The sequence below is a fragment of the Pezoporus occidentalis genome, unplaced genomic scaffold (assembly GCF_034315485.1).
Source record: "Pezoporus occidentalis ecotype Australia unplaced genomic scaffold, CSIRO_AGI_Poc_V1 ctg24, whole genome shotgun sequence".
In the NCBI taxonomy this organism is placed as follows: domain Eukaryota; kingdom Metazoa; phylum Chordata; class Aves; order Psittaciformes; family Psittacidae; genus Pezoporus; species Pezoporus occidentalis.
In genome coordinates, this window is record NW_026914285.1 from 6,961,335 (window position 1) to 6,984,056 (window position 22,722).

At 46.0% G+C, this 22,722-nt stretch overlaps 1 protein-coding gene across 2 annotated transcripts in view; it reads left to right on the forward strand.

Annotated features, from left to right (window-relative positions):
- The first annotated feature begins 1,907 nt into the window (after positions 1-1,907).
- Positions 1,908-22,722, forward strand: part of HUNK (hormonally up-regulated Neu-associated kinase) — a 57,073-nt gene continuing 36,258 nt past the window's right edge. For both annotated transcript variants that reach the window (XM_062622192.1, XM_062622193.1), the window contains exons 1-2: positions 1,908-2,177; positions 20,551-20,843. In XM_062622192.1, coding sequence (XP_062478176.1) covers positions 1,914-2,177; positions 20,551-20,843 — 557 coding nt within the window. In that variant the 5' untranslated portion in view covers positions 1,908-1,913. The remainder of the gene's footprint in view (positions 2,178-20,550; positions 20,844-22,722) is intronic.

A 22,722-nucleotide genomic window follows, 5' to 3' on the forward strand; every position in this document is an offset into this window, starting at 1 on the left:
AAGTCTGGACTGACACTAGGGAGACAAGTTGTTATGCATTACAACAGGCATGGTAAAATCATGAAAACATTGCTCAGCTCTGGCTTACATTAGGAAGTTTTACTAAAGCAGGGATGTCTAGGAAGAGTGGTGCGGAAGGAGCACATGGCTCATCAACCCCTGTGCCAGCCAAAATATGACTGGTGATGCAGTTAAGACGATTCAAGCAGAAGGACCAGCGGGATATAGCTCTCCTACAGCGAAGTGACAGAAGTGGCACCAAGACAGAAGCGAAGGCTAATGGGCAGCAGCGTGGTGTAAAATTAGTCTGACGTTTTTAAAAAGAGTTTAAAGCGAGGTGGCAGCGTGAGCACGGCGAGAGCTGTGCTCGCCAGCCCTCTAGTGGGAAAACCAGCTTCACATGGGGCGGGAGCGTGCTTAACAGCAAAGCTCCAAGCCGGTTTTGATCAGGTACAACCACATCCTTCGGGGAGGTTTTGCTGACATAGCTCTCATCTGTTAGAGTACGCGTGATTTCTTCTCTTCCCCCCCCCCCCCAAACTACTACCTGATGCACCTACATGGGTAAGACTAAAACCACGCAGATTAAGCTTGAAGATGAATAGGGGTCCTTGATTACTTTCTTGCTGATGCCACGCCAAAGATAGGTTGTAGATTAAAATCCTGATGAGCCATGAGGCGTTTCAATGAATTAACTGTTCTATTAGACCTTCCAACGCACGAATTTAAGGTTGTTACCATCACTGGTCGTTGGAAACTCGAAGCAGGGTAGAGCATCCCTGACCATCGGCAGCTAGATGCGGGGTGGCCCTCCCGGCTCTGTCTCACCTCCCATCCCTGCTCTCCCTCCCTGAGCGCCTCCTTTTTGCCGGTGAAGCCTCCGGAAAGGGGGCTGGCTAGTGAAAATCGCAATCTGCTCCTTTCTTCTCCCTCTTCCCGGGGTGGGGAAGACCGATGGGGAAATGACTGTTCCTGCGGCGGATGGGCGCCCAGGTCGCCTCCCCTCTCCCGATCCACCGGGCCCCGGCCGATGCAGACTGCAGGGGGTAGGGAGGGAGAAGCTCTGCCAGGATGTCCGCACTGCAAAACAGCAGGAGGAGGACGGTGGCAGAGGAGATCAGAATGCCGGGAGGGATAAACAGGAGAAACGGGTGGCGAACCCGCGGGGGGCGAAGAGGGAGTGGATCCCGCCGGAGCAGGGGGAGAGGCAGTCACGATCTCTTCGCGATAGCACGTTTCCCGACACGGGCGTGAGAAGGAGTCAGGCGCGCTCGGGAAGGAAGGTGGGGAAAAGCAGCAGAGTAGATATTCTCTGGCAGCAATAAACAGAACCACACCGAGCAGACCGAGTCACGGCGCAGCCCGGGAGCCGGGACCCCGGTTTAATTTCAGAGACGGAAGCGTTGCCGACCCGGTTTGGGGTGCAGGGGAGAGGAGAAAGGAGGGGCCAGCCGGGTTTGAAAACACCCAGGTTGCCGGGTTTGGATCGCATCTGCTCCAGCCGCGTGAGAGCGGATTAAATTACCGCAAATTCAAACTGAATGAGCTCTTTCCCCCTCCCTCCGCCAGCCCTTCCCTCCCTTCCTCCCTCCTGCGGTCCCCTCCTCCCCGCTCGGCGCGGCAGCCTCACGCCTGCAACCGCTGCCGGCGCGGGGCAGAGCGGCGGCAGGAGGAGGAGAAGGAGGAGGGGAGGTGCTGGATCCAATGAGGGGCGGCAGCCCGGGGCACCGCGCCGCCGGCTCGCCCCAGCCCCGGCCCCCCACCAGTCCCGCTCCGCCCCCCGGCCCCTCCGCCGCCGCCGGGCCAGCGGCGCTTTCCCCAGAGCAACTTTCTTGCCCGCCTGGTGACGGCCCCGCGGGGCAGGCGGCGCGGCAGCAGCGGCAGCAGCAGCAGCGGCGGCGGCAGCACCGGGCATGCCGGCCGCGGCGGGCGACGGGCTCCTGAGCGAGCCGCCCGCGGTGGCGGGCAGCGGCGGCGGCGGCGGTGAGGCGCGGAAGGCGGCGACGGGAGCGGAGGGCAGTTTCCTGGCCGCCTGGCTGAGCGCGGCGGCGCCGCGGGAGCGGCTCCGGGACTTCCAGCATACCAAGAGGGTCGGCAACTACCTGATCGGCAGGAAGCTGGGAGAGGGCTCCTTCGCCAAGGTCCGGGAGGGGCTGCATGTGGTCACCGGAGAGAAGGTACCGTGCCCGGGGCGGGGACCCCTCGGGTGGCTGCCCGCACCCCCGGGGGGTGGTGTTGGAGGGATAGTGGTGCGAGATGGGTGTGTGGGTCTAACCGCCGGAGGAGTCGGGGCTCCCCTCAACTTCCCCGCGCACGCTGCGGGCGTGAAAACGGCGCTTCGCCTTCGGTTACTGAGATTTCCGTGGCTGTAATTCTGCTTTCCTCTTGGAGTACTTCTGCTGCCTTGACCTTCCCTGTTTTCTTTCTTTTTTTTTTTTTTTTCGTTTTCTTCCTTGTTTGTTTGTCTTTTGTTTTCGGTCAGAAGTGTTTTTTTTAACGGTGAGACTTGTTGAGAACCAGGCGCGGTGCGCAGCCCAGTCGCGATATGTCGCGTCTGTACACAGCTGTACACAGGTACTTCTCGCTCATGAGCGTGATGGGAAATGCTGCTGCATGTGTCTGCAGGAAGGGGTACAGCTCGGGCATCAGAAGTTGTTGATACCACTGCACAGCAAAATATAGGAGATGCACTATGGGTGGGTTTTTTCCCCTGTGTGCTGGGAAGAGAAGTCCGCGGAGGGTCTCTGCTTTTCGTTTGTTATCCAGAACCCTTCAGTGGAGGCTTTTACCCATCAATCAGGATATGTCACAGCCTCATAAGGAGTAGTGGGGGCTTGGCTGGGCAGTAAGCAGAGCAAGGTAAGCTGGCTAGGGTCAACCTCCCTTAAGAGTTGTGCTGCTCTTGTTTGAGCTCTCTGACTTCTGCCTCTGTTTTGTCAGATCCTTAACAGGGCACTACCTGAAGCGGGACTTCGTTGTTGTTACTGAAAGCTTCTTGGACCAGTGGGGCTAAGTACAGTGTAATTTCCTCCAGCTCCAGCAGCACTCTAAGCGTGCTGCTGTTCAGATTGCATCTTGGCAGCTTGCGTTCCCGTACTCTTGGGTATTTTTTTCTTTTTTCATTCCAGTAAATTTGTCACAGAGTGAAATTTAATACAGGGCTCTGAATTTCATCATGAGACAAGCGATAAGGTCTGTGATTATTATCATATAGGAATGCAAAAAAAATAATGCATCTTTGCTCTCTGCTGTTACCAAGCGTGTGCTTCTCCTTGGTAACAGATACATCCAATGATCCTCCAGTTGATAAAAGGCACATGCACACACACGTCCTTCCCACCTCCACGTTTTTGGATTGCTACATTTATCTCAGTCTGTTAAGAGGGGTAAAAATAAAAAGACCCACCACACGCCCCTCTGTCTCAGCTCCCAGGCCTGCTGCTTTCTTTTTTTCTCCTAGTCTCTTGAATAACACACACTGTGACAAAGTGACAAGCAGAAACTCCAGGAGAATCACACTGCCTTCCTGCTGAGTCCCTGTGCCCATCTTTGTGAACAGGCATGATGGGCTCTGAGCTCTGTCTGACCTGATCTTGTACCGGTTTGAGTTCATGTATAGGAGGCAAGGAATTACTAATCTGCTTCAGGTGAGGTCCTGTCTCAGCAAGGGTCCTCCCTCTAGCCGGAGGGGTGAATGCTTTCCATCCCACCATGACCCCACATAAACATTTCACCCCGAGCAGAGAGCTTAATGGACATTCAGCTCTTCTGGGCATCTTCCTCTGCTGAGCTTCCGCATGGCCTCCAGCCAAAGGCAGCTGAAACGTGCCCAAATTGGCTCTGCTTCACAGCTGCCGGCAGCTCTGCCTACATGGAGCCCACCATGGGTGACTGAGCTCTGCCTGCGATACGAGGAACAGAAGAAAAACATCTGCTTACCCGGATGCCTTTCCCTCAGACTGCAAGCCTCTGTCGGAGAGGAGGCTGAGGCTGGCAGGGGCGGGAATGGGATTGGGAGCAAAAGCGCGGGGTGGTGTGAGAGTGGGGACCAACTGCGGTCATTGGAGGAGGTTCTGTGGGAAGAGGACATTTTACGTTAGAAGTGGTTTGTCTCCATGGCAAAGTACTTCCACAGGAACATTGTATTACATGAAGGGCCAGGTCAGGTCCTTAAGCTACATTTGTGCCTTCTGAGGAATCTTGGTGAACAGCAGACGGCGTGCTGGAGAGTTAGGTACAGCAGTGCCAGCATCTGAGCCCAGGGGACACTGATGTTCAGCACAGACCTTCTCCTCCAGACATCAGGTGACCAAAGCCAGGAGCTGTCTGAGACGTGGCATCAATAGCTGCATGTGGCAGTCACCTGCTTCCATCTCTTGCTACCCATCTCTGTCCCTAAATTTCTCTTTTGTAAGTGACACCGTGTCTCTCCAGAGTCTCTCTGGAGGAACAACTCTCTGTAAGAGCCTAATGCTGTATCTCCTTCCATGGGGTGAGCCACAAATTGGCCATGTGTAGTCTTCCAGTCTGCTCATTTGCGGAGGAAAAGTTAATCTGCAGGAGTGTATACTTATACACTCGCTAGTGGAGTTCAGCAAAGCAAAACGTGGAAACAAAGCCATCTCCCGTGAACAACTTGCTGGATCGGTGTAGTTGCTGCATTTTTCTAAGCTGATGTTTTATGAGCCTGTTATTCCAGGATTAGCGCCTGCATGTATTTTTGAAAGCAAACAAGAAAAAAAAAAAAGAGATCTGATATTTGTCTTGTAAAGTGAGGGCAAGTTGAGCAAGGGTATCGCCTAAATTTCAATAAAATTGCCATAATAGTGTGAAGTAGAGGACTTATTACTAATGTCTGGCAGCCTGGGCCCTTACGGTCACTGAAATATCTAACTTCAGTAAGGGGGGCCCAAACAGGTTTTGATTTGCAAAGACTTTAGCAACTCCAGAGGAGTTAATGCGCATTATTGTTTCAGAAAATGGTGTGTTTAGCAATGAAATCTGTGGATTAATGAGTCCCCAGCTAGGCTTGGATCCATCACACTGACACAATGCATTGTACAGAATCAAGGCAATGCAGGGTGGGTGCCAAAAATCTGCCATTACCTCACCCTGAAATTGCTAGAAGCTATAAAGGTCTTCAAGAGAGCATGAGATGTTATATACTGTGGGCCAAACACAAGTTACTTCACCAGCTGCTTCGAGGGCAGTTTGATGGACAATGCATTTTGAGTGACCTGTGTGGGACAGGAAGCAGCAGCTCCTACGAGCACCTGAGCACGAGAGGGTGAGCTGAGGTGAGGTTTCTAAACCTTCCCAATGAATGTCCTTAGCATTGGACTTTAAATCACATCTTTTACAGTACTTCTTGTGGTTTATGTGGCCATAATGTCAGGCATGTTATTATTTTCTGGGCTTGAAAAATGCTTGGTAGTGCCTGATGCAATTATGTGTATTTTAGCTGAGCGCAGGAGAATGCTGAACAGATTATTCTTTCCATTGCTTTTGAATATAAATATCGTAGCCTATAATCTGACATTTTGGGGTAGAACGCTGATTTGTCAGATCAGCTCAGGCAGTCTGTATAGCTAATCGTAAGGAAACACAGTTCCTCTATGAAGAGCAAGCCAATTTAGCTTTAAATTGTGGCTCTGAAACCCCGCTGAGTTAGCTGTATTCAACCAACTTTGGGAGCCTGTGCACAGTGCATATACTGCAGGATTGTTTCAAGCCTTCTGCGTGAGGTTCAGAAGGGTCAATTGCCAAACAACAGGAATCGGGCAAAGGCAGATACCACAAGATAATAATTTCTTGCATTTTTAGAGAGCTGAGATTATGTTGCCATCACTGAGGTGGGGGTGGTATGAGGCTCTGTTCATAGATCAAATAGATAGTTACCCGCTACGGAACCCTATGAAATGTCCAAGTAACTCCTTGTAGCATTGCGCAATGGCAATGTATCAACAATACATTGAGCAAAGTTGTTATAAACACACTTGAACTGATACTACATTTAACTGCTTTTAGGCGTAATCTTTAGCACTGCAATAAAAGAATCAAGTTGAATCATTTGGTTTCTCATCCACCAAAAAATTTGTTTGTGGTTTTATTTAGCGCTATTGTTAAGCTTGGGAAAGGTACGTTTTTAGTTACAGTTAGTCAAGTGGCTTCTGCAACAGTGGGAAGCAGCTGCTAAAAATACAGTTTACCAGCTGCTTCTATGAAGGCAAAACAATTAATATTAAAAGTGGGCTTTTCACAGAAGAGTTCATGTTCAGAATGCATTTCTGCATAAAAGTGGTTAGAAAAAAGAAGAAAAGTGTATTTGGACATTCTGGAAGTGCTGGGGTGGGTACATGGGCAGAGCAGCCACCCTGCAGAGAGCTGGCAATGCCTCTTTCATGCCCGATGGGCCCTCCTGGAAGGAAGGAGATGTTTCCAAAGGGTGCCTGCACGGCTGTTGCCTGTGAGTGGGATATTGCTCTGTGTGCATTATGTAAAATTACACACTGGCACAGAAGGCATGTTTCTGTGTACAGACTTTGTACCTTGGCTTCACCTTCTTAAAGCACTTTTCCATGAGCTTTTACCACTGCAGACCACTCCATCCTCTATTTCTGCTAGGCTGGAGGAGGCAGCTCTCACCTCAGCTTGTCAGGACCTGTTACCCAAAGCAAAGGCTGGGGCAACTTGTTTTGCACAATTTCTGTCTTTTAGTGAGCATTTAAGAGAATACAGGCAAGTGGACCCAGAGAAATATGGACAGAAGTGCCAGTAGACAACAGCAGATGTTACAATGCCATATACACATCACATGTCCAGGTGTTAATTTTGTCTTGAGTAAATCCACTGTTTTCCTGTGTCTTCCACCACAGACTTCAGGGAATGGAGACGTGGTGGCCAAAGGCCTCTGGGTGTGTTGACAGGTGCGATCTTGCCCTGTTAATGCCCTTGGTAACCATACCTCCCCTAGTAACACCACTGCTCTTCATTTGGAAAACCAACACTGGTGAGGGCTTCCCATTGAGGACTTCTGCACTGGGACTTGCCATTGTCAACCTTATACATATCTCAAGACCTAGGATTGCTCAAGTAGTAGAACTGGCTTAAAACCTCATATTCAGATATAGTTCTTTACCTTTGTCTGATTTCTGAGTTTTGGGGGCCATGAATGTGTGTGAGGTCATTTTTGCTTTCAAACCATCTTGCCAACCAAATGGACCAGGAAGTTGTTTCACTGCAACCTAAAGTTGAGTTTCTAAGGTGGTTGCTGGTGTCTCAGTGCAACCCTTTCCTTTTTTCTCCCCCAGATCTTGGGAGATTGCAGGTAAAACTGTGAAACTTAGAATGCCTTCATTGCTTTCAGTGTCTCAGAGGGTAAAGCCACAGGATTTTAATTTGAAATTTGACCTGTTATTTTATGCTCTTTCTCCAGTAACACTTGTACATCAGTTTTCTAGATGTGTTTGTTCTTTCACTCTAGGTATTTAATTAGTAGTTCTCTTCTTACCTGTTTCTCTATGTATTTTTACATTTATTTCTAATCAGAAGAGCTTGTTTTGAAAAGTGCTTACTGCAGATCTGCACAGTGGCTTTCTCACAGGATGGTGTTCACTTTTATTAACAGCTGCCAACTGTTGCACCTGGATGACGTGCCACTCTAATTATATGCACTGAGGGAATAAAATGAGGGTATTTCTGCAGCCTGAATTTCGACATTTCCTTGCTTCTAAGTGTTTGCTTTCACAGCTTTGACACTATTCTTTTCACAGAGGCTTGTGTGCGTGTGCAGATGCATAATTCATATTGAAGCTACTAAACGCATGGTTTTGTTAACATATGATACTTCAGAAAATGATGGACAGTGGCATGGCTGCAGTACCATCAGTGAGGACCAGAAGACTGCTGTGTCAGCACAGCGTTCCTCAATACGTGTTATGGGTATGCAAGGATTTGAGCATAAGGCAGAGTAAATCCAAACTGCTGATGTACACCTACCTACTCAATTTGTTTCACCTGCTAGTAGTTTGTTTGTCTGGAGAATAACCAGTTGCATCAGGCACTTCTTATAAAGGCATGCTCTTCCCTCCAACCCTTTTCTGTGTTGCATACTTGGTGTAATAGACTTTAATAGGCAAGAGACCCTGTTCATTAGCACAGTCTGTCTTCCAGGAAGATTGCTTAAATATTTTCAGCTGTAGCTAGCAACTTGTTCTACGATGAGCTGAATTGATGCACATGTGGCAGTTCCTTATCCTCTTGAGATAATCTGCTTTCAAGTTTACATTCAGCAGTTTTAAGGACATCACTAACAGTGCATGTCAGCAATGTGCTGCTTCTCTTACAGACTGTAATCACTTTAGTGGCATATGCAAGATTGAGGGAAGCTGAGTGTTTAGGTTGAATTTACACCAGGTATAGTTCTTATGCCAGGCTCACATCTGGATTCTTGTAAGTTTTGTATTTTTAACATATTTAATGATATGTAAAGCTGTACGTGTGCTTTTGTAGGCACGTGTTACCTATAATGTCTTGGTAATTAACACACGACTTCCTTTCTACATCTTGTAGTTTGCCATGTCTCCTTTTACACCAATGAGCTGGAGAATGCTCCCGTAGCTTCATGCATTTCAGCAGATGTCTTTATCACTGCTCTCATGAGTTATTTGTTGGCCTGCAGTTGGGAAAATGGAGGTTATTAATGAGCAGCTCTTACACTTCGCAAGGATATAACCCCAGAAGGAAAGCAGTTGTGAGATGGTGTGACAAACCTTTTGGTGACTGAATTGTAACAGTCTGCCTAAAACCCAAGCTGTTGTGTTATTTGAACAACAGCATAAAAATGAGCTGAGAGTTTACATGCTGACTGCATGACTCTTCAAGGTTATGGAGAAGTATCTGAAACTGTCCAGGGCCAATGACTGGGTAGAAACCAGCCAGAGGATTGCAGTGTTGGTGCTCACGTAGCAGCATGGGATACAACTGAACCAAAACAAACTGGCTGTATTCAGACCATCCCAAGTACTCTTCTGCTTCCACTGTAGCAGCACTTTGCATTACTTCAGCTCCAGATTGGCTTAGCTATTACTTTTAGATAAGTTGAAGAGCAAAAAACCCAAGCCCCTTGATTCTTTGGCTCTGTAAAACAATTTCTGCTGTGCTTCCACAGTGGTTTGTTTGGTGGCTGATCTCCTTGAAAGTAAGAACTTCATGGTGCCAGTGTTTTTGGTGGGCTGATGGAGGTTGTGCTGATGAAGAGAACCAGGTAGGTTTTTCCAGAAGCTTTATTGGAGTAAGAAAGAAGCCACCATCACAAGCATGACTCTGGGGCCCATGCTAGAACAGAGGTACCCCATTCTAAGCTGAAACAGTGAATCACTGCAAAACCTCCATGTTGATCTACATTTAGTGTTGGTGCCAGCAGGGAAAGGGATCAAACCTCATCCTCACGGAAATGGTCTGGAAGAAGTTACCATGGTCCTGCAGTGAGACCACCTGCAAAAAATTAGCAGAAAGCTGATGCTGCCCTTACCAAAATCTCCTTTTCTGTCAATGCTTTGCTCCATTACTGGACTGCGGAGCTCTAGGTCCAGCACCTTTAACACTAAGCTCAGCAGGGCTCTTCTCATGTGCAGTGCAAGAACAGTGCTACTGGCACTATGAGAAAAATCACTGCAACAAAGAGAACTAAAAAAAGCTAAGTTATATATAATAAAGTTCCTTTGCTCTCTGCCTGTTGTGGAAGATTGTCATGGAAACATTTTTTTTGAAGAATAATTTTATTTTCTCTGAATAGTGTCCATAGAGCTAAGGGAGAGAACATATTATTTATATATATAAAACTTTATTGGAGACACCTTTTTCTTGGCTCCAAGCAGTTGTAAATGCTTTATCTGCTGTGTTTTAAATCGCTACAGAGGAGGATATTACCTGGGTCTCAAAAGCAGTGGCTCTTGGGGTTTTGTTTGTTTCGGTTTTTTTTCTTCCTTGAAGACATAAAGCTGTATTGGTGTTGAAGTGCTTTAAATCAGGGACACTTCTTCTTTAAGCTGAATTATGCATTTGATCTCTAAAACAAGACATGGGGACTGTTTAATATGGAGCACATTACAAGGCCATGATCAGGAAAATGGGAAGCGGCGTTAGCCGCCAGGTTTCTCCTGTAGGGCTCGGTGTTGGAGGAATGTCATTTGGTATCTCACTCCTCTGCTTTTGCTTCCCCACATGTAACCTGAGATCTTCATCCATCTCACTGTGACAGAAGTTTTCACCATTAGCAAGGCAAGTTCTGGTTTATCAGAAACAGCTGGATGGGATACGGTTCGCTTGCAACCAGGACATCAATCGTGCCTTGCCATGCCATGCCTTGGCTATGGTGGCTGCCTCTTGTCCTGACAAGAAGGCCCTATTAGGGCCACATCTGGGTCAAGAGGACCTCTGTCATGCTGGCCTCCTCCAGGAGAAGTTGTGAGTAGCCATCGATTTCTGTTGATGTGAAGTAAGGACCTTGCTGGTCTGAACAGGTTTTCCATCTGCTGCAGTGATTGCATGTCAGCGTCCCCATGTGCCTGTGTGACAGGCCCTGAAAAATGTCTTTCCTGTTAGCTGGTCATACCTTGAGTTCAAAGGGTTTTCACATTAAGTGCTGGGCAGTGTTTCGGCATGTCAGTCTTTACCTTATGCGTGGGGGTCAAAAAGCCCCTTTCTGAAAAACAGCTAATATTTGGAAAGTGATACTTGATGAACATTCTAAATGTCAGTGGCAGGACAAACCCATCTGTCCCAGGCATTCAGAGACACTCCTTCTCCTTGCAGGAGATGTCTTCAGCCTGGAGGCTGGTTTTGACAAGCTTGCAAGGATTTCTTTTGGAACCTCTTTAGTGCATCCTGATGTATCTCTGTGTCTGGCTTCCTGCCACCACTACTTCCATCAGTCTCTGCATAATCTCTCTTGACTTGTATAGATATCTTTAGAGGCCAGGGAAGTAACAATCTGCTTCTCTCCCTCATGGGATGCAGTTATGGCTACCCTATTAATTAGCTGACCAAGAGAGCACTGAAGGGTCACTGGAATTGATTTCTTTCCACCAAAGGCGAGACAGATCCCCTTCATGACCAGCTCAAGACAAGGCATGCATTCCTTCCCATGGATGTAGCCATGCAGGTTCCTGCTTCCCAGGCTCCCTGGCTGTGCTCTGACCCTGTGGCATCCTTCAGTTGTACAATTCCTGCTGTTTTGGACGTACAGCACTGAGGAAAAATGCAAGGGGGGGGGGGGGGGCATGTTCTTTCCAGGAAGGCTGCGTAGGGGCAGAATTGAGGCACCTCCCTTGCCTCAAAACCATCTCCTGCTGGTCACTGTGCTCTAAAGGTCTGGCCATTTCAGGGGGAAGAGGCACTAGCAGGTAAGAATATGTCTCTTAGCTGTTTGATAGGGAAATGAAGCAGAAGATGAGGGGAAGGGGGCAGCTGGCTTTATGGAAGCAGTGGAGCAGAAGTATGTCCTGGAAGGGATAACAGTAGTTGCCTGTGAAGTGTGGTATGAAGTTACTCATAAATATGATGTGAACTAAAAAGCATGTTGAAGAGGAATATGGCTGAGAAACAGCTCTCCTCCACTTGAGCTGTGCTATGGAAATGGATCACATCGGACAAGGCATTAGTCATAAATCAGCAACTATCCCCGCTCTGTTTCCCTCCTTCCTGACTGAAGTAAGAGGAAAGGAGAGGAAGAACTACGGAACTATGGGGAATACTTTACCATATGGAAGGCAGAGCGTGAGGTAGCCCTGATAGTCTTAAAACCTTCCTGTGGTCTGCCATTGCTCTTAGCATAGCGGGAGCAACCCTGTAGTATGTCCTTACAAATACCAGTGCCTCGACACATGAAAACTTGTGTTTCCCCATGGAAACACTGATTTGACTGTGCCGATACAGCTGGCAGCAGAGCTGTGGGTGAGTTGGGTTGTCTGCAGCAGCATCAATAGTTGTGTGGCTCCTTATGACACTTCATGCCTTCTGCACTGAGGAGCTCCAGCACAGATGTCAGAGAGAGCTGGCAAAATTTACATCCCTTAATGTGACTGCTGGCAACTTCCAGGGTGTCTTGCCTAGGTCAAACCCCATCTTCCTGTGTCATGCCTTGTCCCCCACCACTCTCTGCAGGGACCAGAGGCTCTTCATGTATTTACAGGCACTGAAGCCCAAAGGGATCACAGTGGTCATCCAGCCTGATTTCCTATAGAATACAAGTCCCAGTATTCTAGTCAGGAGTAGCAGGATCAATGTTTTGTTGAGCTGTTTGCATACCTTTAAAGGGGGGAGGAATTTAAGATCTGCATCATCTCTATGAGGTGTTTCTATTACTTCACGGTACCTAAAAACCCCCAGATTGTGCATATAGCCTGTATTTGCCCAATTTACCTTTCAGGAAGTTAATTTTAATTTTATTAAAGAGCTTTCTGTTATCAGAAATCTTTTCCTCGTGTAGATATTTACAGAAAATTCTCAAGTCAGTGCTTAACATTCTCCCAATTAAACATTTTGAGCTTCAGTCTGTTACTGCAAGAACAGTTCTTGGACCTCAGACTGTTTCTGAAGGTCTTTTCAGGACTGTCTCCAAATTTTTAATGTAATTTTGTAATTACTGCCACCAGAATTGGATGGAGTAATCTAATAATAGACCCCAGTGCCTTGGACAGGTGTAATTAATACCTTTTCTTACTTTAACAAATACATCCTGCTTATGCTTTTAAGGATTATGTTTAAGTTGGCTGTGGCATCAAGAGGGCTTATGTTCATTTGCTTATCTAAAGTACTCCTGCATTCTTTTCTGCATTGCTTTGGGTTGTAGGTAATGGTTATATGTTTATTTTATCCCCTGGCAGTTTGATTCATTCAAGCTACCTTGAAGCTGAAGTGTATGAGTGGGCATACTCAGAGCTACTTTCTTATTTAGAAGAGTTTATATTTCTATGGGGGCTGATTTCAAGCCTTCCTGACTGTGTCTAGTCTGCCAGCAGAGAGAGTGGCCTTCTGCCTACCAAGACATTTATCCTGGACTCATCTCTATGGCAGCTGGTTTAATGTATTGCTAAGCCCAAAACTCTTGGCTTGTACTGTCAGACACTCAAAAGGAAAGAGAATACTTTAATCGAAGTGAGTCCTCTCTACTGTTCTTTGATTCCTGATTTTATTAACATCAGAGCAAATACAAAAGCTAAATATTCAGCTGTCCTACAAAGAGTGGATACGACCAAACATCACTCACTATTCAAGTGTGAAGCAAAGAGATGATACTGTTTGTTTAACATAAAAACTCAGTGCATCTCTAATTGTATAGCTGGTGAACAGCCTTTTCACAGCGCATGTGTGTGCACATGCATGCACACATTTAACTCAACCTCTGTCCCCCCATTCCCTTTGTAGCAAGTATACAAGACAAATACAGAAGGTATCAGATTGGCCATCACTAAATGGTTGTCCTTTTCTCTCCGTGATAGACAGGACTGACTTTATAGACAGTCCAAACGGGAGAGATGTGATTTCTCTCTGTCCTGAGGGGAACATGTATGGTCCTTTCTCAAGGTGCACAGTTAATTGATTCCTGGCATGCATTTGTTTGGATGATCCTTTTCTTCAGTGCTTTGTTTCTTAAGATATTGGAACCTGCCATAATCAAAAAAATATTCCTTTGTTGTACTCTAAAATTTGGTAAGCTGCAGCAGCTGAAGGAAAGAATAAACACCGCCCAGTGAATGAAGTTGGCATTTTCTAGTCCTTGGATTTAGACGTGAAAAGCAGTTTGTTATATGCCTGGCTGGTTAGTTGCCCAAACCCTTGGAGGGATTGCTTTCAGGACTGTTCTGACAATTGTGCAGACTTCAAAGTTAGGTCTGTTTAATATAATTTGAATTGGCCACCCAAAATTACCAGTTGGTTTTGAAAACTAAGCTCAGATTCTTGTGGTGAGAAGAGTGGTAAATGCAAAGCAAGTGATGCCAGACAGCTATCACTGAATGGAAGGAAGAAAAGAAAATTAGTTCATTGCATGAGCTGCCTTGGGCATAATAAAAATGCCGGAGATGGGCTTGCACTAATGATGGCTGTAAAATATCTACGTCATTTGGCTCTTCGTCTCATTCTCCTGGCTAAGCTTAAACTAGATAGCAGAAAGGTTTGTGGGTTTACCGCAGAAGTCCAAGTCTCAGGCCTTCCCACTGGTTCTCCCCCAGCTGCACCGTGTAGCCTGTGACTCTGAACTTACAATCTGAATGGTCAGGGTGTACCAGGCATCCGTGGCCTGTGGCCCAGGACAGTGCTGGGAGTCAGCGCTGCTGCCTGGCTTGGCATCAGTGCCAGCAGGTCTGCCAGAAGTGGACTCTGGTCAAAAAAAAAAAAAAAAAGGAAAAAAAAAAGAACAACAACAACAAAAAGGCAGAAAAATAAAAGAGGGGAGGAGGGAGGTGTTTGTCCCTCCAATAGTTGAAAAGTGTTTCTTATTGTTGAAGTTGCTTCCCTTTTGCTATGTTGGTCTCCTGGCCACATCACACAGTGGTTGCTGGATTCTTACTCAAACCAGTTTCCTCTCAATTCAGCTGAAGCTCTTTTTGGCAGAGGTCTGCAGGAGCTGCCTTCCTCTTATTTAAACTTGGGAGAGATTTTGCAGAGGGAAACAATTCAAGTGGTTGGGTAAGTGAGGAGAACTCCTTAAAAGTCCTCAAAATATCATATACTGGTTTTGCAAGACCACATGCCATCTTCTGTTCTCTGTAAAGTTAAACATGTTATAGCATTATTTGCTAAGCTGGGGCTATTACTGTGAAACTATTCTAGTTGCAAGCATTTAACGTAAGTGTTGTTCAAGACCTCTTGACTTTGACATGGCAAACAGACCATTGAGAAAACCCATTTTCTGTCAAATAGGAAGGCTTGCTGCCAGAGGTGCATCCTTCTGCCAGGAGGCAGCCTGTGTAAAGACAACCAATCTGGCAAGTAAGAAACCTGAGGCTGACCTGGGACCTGGGTTCCCCAAGTGCTAATGTACTGTGTGACTGAACTCACTGCTGGTCAAACAGTTGTTACTTCCTTTTTATTCAAGTGAATCATGATGTGCCTTAACTGGTCAAAGCTTGAGATTCGTCAGCAGAAGTTAAGTAGAGGGATAGATGCTTTTACTGCAAAACCATGGCTTGAATGCTTGGGGAGGATTGGTCCAAAGAAAAAACATAATCTCTCAGTAAGACTGAGCATGTCTGCTGGGTAAGCAAACATCTTCGCTTCACTAACAAAAGCACTGCTACTTCTTGAGCAGTGGTTTTTCCAAGTGTGACTGGCAGGGTTATAAATAGCCAGCAGAATGAGATGGGGAGAAGATGACTGACTTGTGGCCACTATGCAGAACCACCTGGAGGTTCCTCCTGCCTGTGCAGCAGAGCTGTTGCCAGCTCCAGGGGCTCAGCATTTTGTTAGGGTACAAATCTGGGGAGCTGCCTCACTTGAAATGTGCCTATTGCATGGACATACGGGCACTATGCTGAGGCATGCTCAGGTTTTGTGTGAGCGATCTTCCATGCTTTGCTGCAGTTTCCCATGTCAAGGCCTGACTGCTCACAAAGAGGATGCAGAATGTGTTTTCTCTGGATGTAGCAGTGATCTAGCAACCGAAACCCTGCCTCTCAGCTTTCTCCAGGCAATAGCTGGCCCTTTAAACTGTCTCTTCTTGCTTTTTCTCAGGGCCTCACTGTGATGTTTTTGTGCAGTTTGGTGCCAGTCAGCTCCACCCCCCCGCCTTCTCTTGCAGATTCACAAACCCTCCTAAAACACTAGCTGGCAAAAATCCCCCGCCTGTGTGTGTCAAACACGTGCCTTTGTTTGGGTGATGACACGTGCCTGTATTTGCTGATGATGTTTTAGCTGGGAGCAGTGTCACCATCTCCTCTTATGTGGAGAAGACTCCCGCCTCACCTCCGCTTCAGTACACTTTAGCCCAACCTGAACTATTTTAGTGTGACAATCAAGGGAAGCAGCAATTGCTCATATGATGTGTCACACCATAAACTTCAGGAAAGTAATTCATTCCAACTGTGTAATTCTAGGACTTGGAAACCAAAAATATGGCCTATTACTCATCTTTTTATCTTGTAACACAGAACAACCCAAACGTTTATTTCTTGACACACAAAGGTTTAGCCAGTGTTGAATGTCAAGTGCCACTGTCGCTACATATTCAGAGTAATTACTTGCTTTAGCATTTACCTTTTATTTCTACACCAATATTGACCCAAGATTCAGATGAGGAGATAGGCATGAAGTCCCTTCTTGGAACTTCGGAGAGCAAAACTGAATAATTAGTGTGTCTTGAGTAGGCTATGAAAGCTCAAATGTGTTTATTTTATGGTTATCTAACATCTACACTATTTTCTCTACTGAATGCTTCTTTCCTTTAGCATGAGTGAAATTTCCAGGTGTATGCACACACATCTACACCATACAGGAGGTTGTGTATATTAAATGCGTTTGGGCACATTCAGTCCTCACTTAGCTTGGTCTAACTCTGGATAAACTCAAAATCAAGGATATTTAGGTAAGTCAGCCCTGGAGTAATTGAGTACAGCTTGATCCCTAGATTTCTTCTATGCCTCAGTAAACTGTAAATTAGAGGAAGACCCAAGAAACCCAAACTAGCAGTGAGAAAACCCCACAGGAGCTCTGCCTGAGAGTGCTCACCCCTTTGCCATGGCCCTTGTACCATGGGATGCATTTCATTTAGGAAAGCAAAGTGGTTCCGCAGGAGCAAGAAGAACTGTGGTTCAAAGGAAAGGGCATTGACTAGGCAGACAGGAGAAGTAAGTGAAAGAAGTAGTAAGGAAGAACACCTGGGAGGCACAGAGAGGAACAAAAGCTAGAAGGTATTATGGAGAACATCCATATAAAAGTTAATAGACTGCTTCTGTGTTTGGGTCAACTACAGTGTTTTATCTTTAGATACAGAGAGGTCTTTTAAAGACAGTGGCTTTTGGAGTAGTCCCTGAGATGGGGATGGAAGGCCATCTGTCTTGAGATATTTCCTAGGTGCCCTGTGCTACAGCACAGACCTAGGAGAGGACGCAGGGTCCCATGCACGTCTGTCCCAGGAGCGAGAATTATCACACCACAGTTTCCTGCCCTGTGTGGGAGATGAAAATCTGCCAAAGTTTTACTCTTCTCTTTCCTGTGTGAAAAACTGTTGCTGAAACAAGACTGCTGTTTCTACCTTTGTCAGCTCTGTCGGCTTTGGTGGATCTTTTGGACCTGACGCAAATGGTCTTGAAGGGGAAAAGGTACCTCGGAGTGAAGGGTGGGTCTGAAAGCAGCCTTGCTGTCAGGTGGCATAGGTAGGGTGCCTGATCAAGTATCTGTCAAAATCAAAGAGAAAAGTTGTTCTTAAGGCATAGAAAACTAATTCTTCATGATAGTGAAAAAGTCATCAAGTAGTCACATAGCTCGGTCTTGTCTCCTCTGTTCAGGTGGCTGCCTCCATCTTCACAGCTGTGCTCAGCCTAGGCAGCAGATGTGGACACATGTATTAGTATGCTTTTTTTCAGTCAATGAATTGGGGAGGATAACTTACCGATACGGATAACACATTACTGCTCCGTACTGTTAATAACCCATGTTTTGTATCCTGCAGCTGTGGAAAATATCAGTGTTTTTATGTATATATTTATATGTATATAATCTTTATTTAGTTCTTGCAGAGACAGTGTTGTGCTGCCAGCAAACAATCTGGCATCTCATGTTTCTGTAACCCATGAATTTGTTTGACATCACCAGAATAACTTCTGTGATTTGCAGTCAAAATAGTCCATGCACGCCTTTGTTTCTCAGTTCCATCTCATTAGATGGAAGAACATACTAATTTAAGACTGTTTCCTTGGTGAATCACCTGAGGCTTTCAAAAATGGTGAAGTTAAGCTCTGATTTACTTGTTGTCTTATCTTACAACTGAATAATCTTTCTTTAATATGACTAGTCAGGAATGCAGCTTCCAGGTGTTTATGGTCCTGATGCTGCTCTGGGCTTCACCCAGGCAGCTGTCTCCTGTGTGGTGTTCAGCCGTGTTTCTTTATCAAGGGTATTTCATCAGAATGATCTGTTAGCAGCAGGAATTTGTCCAGCTAATAACGTGCTCAGCGATACTGACTTCTGGCTCTTGGGAGAGACTGTGAAGCCCAACTCCTCTAGTTTTGTTCTTCAATTCCACTGCTGATAAAACTTGACTTTGATTCAAGGCGTTTGTGTCAGAGGGTATGGATCTATTTTTGTTGCCGTATTTCCAGACCATATTTTTTGTGGCTTTTGTTCTCCAAAGGAAAACCAAAATGCTCACTAATTTAACCTTTCCTTGCATAAAAAAATAAAGGTAAGGCTACTTGGACTGGCAGCTGTCATGTGTTTCATGTGTGCTTGGCACTTTCTCAAGCTAGGAAGGTGTCCAGATATGTACAAGAGAGACATGGAGCTCCGGGAGCAAGTCCAGCGAAGGGCTACTAGAATGATTAAGGGTCTGAAGCATCTCTGCTGTGAGGAAAGGCTGATGGAGCTGGGTCTGTTCAGCCTAGAGAAGAGAAGGCTCAGGGGATCTGATCAATGTTTATAAGTATCCAAAGGGAGGGTGTGAAGAGGATGGGACCAGACTCTTTTCACTGGTGCCAGGTAGTAGGAGGAGAGGCAGTGGGCATAAACTAAAACATGGGCAGTTCCACCTGAATGTGAGGAAGAACTTCTTTACTGTGAGTGGGAAGGAGCATTGGAATAGGTTGCCCAGAAAGGTTGTGGGGTCTCCTTCCTGGGAGATATTCAAGAGCCATCTGGACACAATCCTGAGTAATGTGCTTTAGGTGACCCTGCTTAAGCAGGGAGGTTGGACTAAATGTCCTCCTGTCGTGCCTTCCAGCCTCACCCATTCTATGATTCCACGAGTAAGTTTGTCTTCTTGTTGCCAAAGCTCACCAGCCCCAGTGCTATGGACTGTCGTGATGTAGTTTGCTGTGAGTATTACTTCATCAGCAGTGAGGAGGGATGTTGTACAAGCTGGAGATGGAGGAAAGCTTCTTGTGTTGCCTGGGTGTTAAGACTAGCATAAATAAAACTCTTGAGGTTTTCCCCACATTTGTTATTCCTTCTCACTGTAGTAGTAAGGTAATGTGGGGTATCCTCCAAGGCCAAATCAAGACAGATAGCAAAGATGCGGATACAGCATCTTTGTGCCTCAGTCTGGGGGCAGATACAGCATTTTCTGTGTGTTTTGTTGGACCTGTTCCCATGCAAACAAGATCGTTCCACATCATGTAAAATTCAGTGTCATGCAGGAATACCAAGCACCGTGTTTCCCCCCTCATCCTGACAAGCAAGCAGCTGTCGCTTGGGTAATGATGGGTGAGCTGCAGGGTCTGAGTGCATGCAGTGAAGGACTTCCTTTGTTGTAGAGCTCTGAGGAAATGAGGAGCCTGGGAAGAGGATTTCATGATGCCTTTTGTTGCTCATCTTGGCACAAGCTGTTAAGTCTTTGTCTGGTGCAGATGACCTGGAAGTCTGCAGCACCCAATCTAAATAAGAGATCCCAATAAATAAATAAATAAATAAATGTCTATAAATTTGAGGCAGAAAAAGGAAGATAGATACTTTTATTGTGGCTATTTAGTGAATCCTTTAAAACAATGAAAGGAACCAGATCCTTTAGGCATAGAACAGAGCAATATCCTAGCCAGTCCCAACCTTTTGTTCTCATGTGGCGCTCTGCACCAGCAATGAGAAGGAAAACACTTGGATAGGCAGTAGCATGTGCTGTGTTGTGGACTGTGGTACAGAGCCTCCGTAGTTGTATTGTATACTTTGGTGATAGGCTTCAGTTGACTTGTAGAGCTGTGAGCAGGTGTGCCACTGAGAACTTGCATTAGAAAAACAGAGTTTTAGCAGAGATGCTTAGCTCTAGAAGCCACAAGGGGATCATCTTTCACATACATTTTAAAGGGGGGGGGGTGGGCGGGAGGGTGATGTGCCAAGAGAGTGGTACCAAAATTATTTTGCCTTTTGCAGTATGTTTTTATTCTGTTTAATCATGCAAAACTAACACTTGGCTATAGTTTTAAGAAACTTGCCATGGAAGTGTATCATCTGAAGTCATATATCCAAACTCGGGAAATGCCAAAAATGACACTTAAAACTTGTAAACACCAGCCTGAAGACTTTCTGGGAAAACAGATTAAATAAATGCCCAGCATTAAGTGTGCTAAGAGTTTGGGTACGGATAATGAAATTGTTTCCTCTTCTTTGTTACCTATTTCCTTGCAATAACTTTTGTCTGTCATTGTACAAAGGAAGAAAGAAAGAAACTGTCAGTGGGGTTGGAAAAACAGCTACTTCTCTCTGTGATGTGGGCAGTTGTGCCTGAAATCATGGTGTATCAGTTGAGACTGACATCCTTTTGACTTTTTTTAAATACGAGGTTAATGCAATAAATCATCTGCATGACTGCTAAGAACCCCCTCTCCTCTATTTTTACGTTAGGTGGCAGTGAAAGTAATTGACAAGAAGAGAGCCAAAAAAGACACCTATGTCACCAAGAATCTGCGACGGGAAGGGCAGATCCAGCAAATGATCCGCCACCCCAATATTGCTCAGCTGCTGGATATACTGGAAACTGAAAACAGCTACTACCTTGTCATGGAGCTGTGTCCTGGTGGCAACCTGATGCACAAGATCTACGAGAAAAAGAGACTTGAGGAGCACGAAGCACGCAAATATATCCGGCAGCTTATCCTGGCAGTTGAACATCTGCACCGGGCAGGAGTAGTTCACAGGTAACTTTAAAAACTGTCTCTGGTAAATCTCGGAGCCTCCAAGTGGTATTTTGGCATTTATTTTATGGTAAGGAGGGTTCCTTATAAAAACATATTCCTGACAGCTTTTTTGGTAAATCTTCATGATATTGTTTAGATGCCCATAATTTAGATGTTAGAAAGTATCTGCAGAAGGCACTTCAGTAAGTGTGTAGCTTCAGGCAAGCACATGGTAGGCCATGCTGACTCCATGTCCTTAAAAATAAGCCTGTACTTTACTAAAGTAGAGGTCTCTCCTGTAAGCACTATTTTGCCGCTTCAAGGCTTTGTACCAACATTAACTGATGAATCATTTCACTATTTCTTTGAGGAGGTGGTTGTGTCTGTTGTTTTAGTGGTTGAATACAGCGGTGTAGAGAGGTGAACTGATTTGCCTAAAGCCTTGTAGTGACACAGCTGGGATGAGGCCTGAATGGGACCGTGGAAGTCCCTTGCTTCTGCTTCTCTTTCCATTTGTTATATTGCCTGACAGGACCTTGCAAGCTTGAAGACTGTGAAGTACAAAGCAGACTGTGCAACCATTCAGTTCACCTCAAAGGTTAAGGCATCACATGTGATTTCCTGTCCTTGTACCTTTCTTCTCTTAGGAGCTCTTGGCTGCTGTGAAGACAGGAGGATGGTGGGCTGGGTGGACCATTGGTCCCAGTATGTCTCCTCTTCTCTTCTTAGGGTATTGTCCAAGAAAGAGGCTCTGCTTTCTAAATTTGGGCCAACTGGCGTTAAGTCTGGAGTTCCACATACTTCCCATCCGATGCCAAGCAATTTGTGTACGGCCCATCCTCTTAGGTTATGTAGGCATGTCATAGGAGTTAAGACACGTGAATAGTTTGAGAGTCTGGGTCTTAATTTTCTTGGCTCCACTGACTCTGTGGAAGATATATATCTGTTGTATATACCCTTCCACAGGGCTGCTGTGCAGGCGGCTGGCAAACTGCCTGAAGGCAGCCCACAGCCAGCTCCTCCAGCTGTGCCCAGCTGTGTGCTAAGCTACCTACCACTGTGCAATGCTGTTGGATGTATCTGGCTTGGTGGAAGTCCATGTGTTCTGAAAACTGCTTTTTTTGTCTTAAATCTGTCTGCGTCTTCCCTGTGATCCATTAGGGATAGGTATACAGCATCAGGTGTACCAAGGCCTTATATCAAGCTAAATTTCTGGTACCACTGTAACAAATGTTTGAGCAGCCAGGTCTATTCTGCAGGTTTGCTTTTAACAACTGACCTGCTGACCTCTTTAAATTATTAACCCCACAGTTCGGAGCATGGAAAAGGAAGAAGCCTACTTACTGCTTTAAGGGATCAATTGATATCCGGTATGTACAGAGAGAGAGGAAGGAAAAGGGTCAAAGTTTCTGAGATGGGCAGAGAAAAACCCGGCAGGAACAGATGAACATGTTTAGCTTTTAACAGCAATATTGAGTTCAGCAGCAGCAGTTCCTCTCCCTGAAAAATTTACCTTCTGCATAGTGGCTGCAGTGCTTATGGGGGGCTGTAGGCTTGGCTTTGATTCCCTTCTTTTTCAGAGAAGATTCAAACCCACCTTTTGTACAAAACCAGCTTGTTCACTAGGTACAAGATAGAATCAACAGATCACTTTGATGGGAAGAAGGCAGGGCTTTGGGATCCACAGAGAACGTGAGGCCAAGGAACTTGAGTTTCCATACAGATGCTGCAAGCTCACAGCCATTTTGGCCCTCACCCTTCTTTCTCTCTGCTGTCCCTGTGAACAGCATAGCTCGCAGAGACTGAAGCGTGAGGGAAGAAGCAGCCCTGGAAATACTGACATGCTCTGCTGCATCTGGCAGCTGAAATCTGTCTGTCCAGCCCCATGGCAGTGGATTAA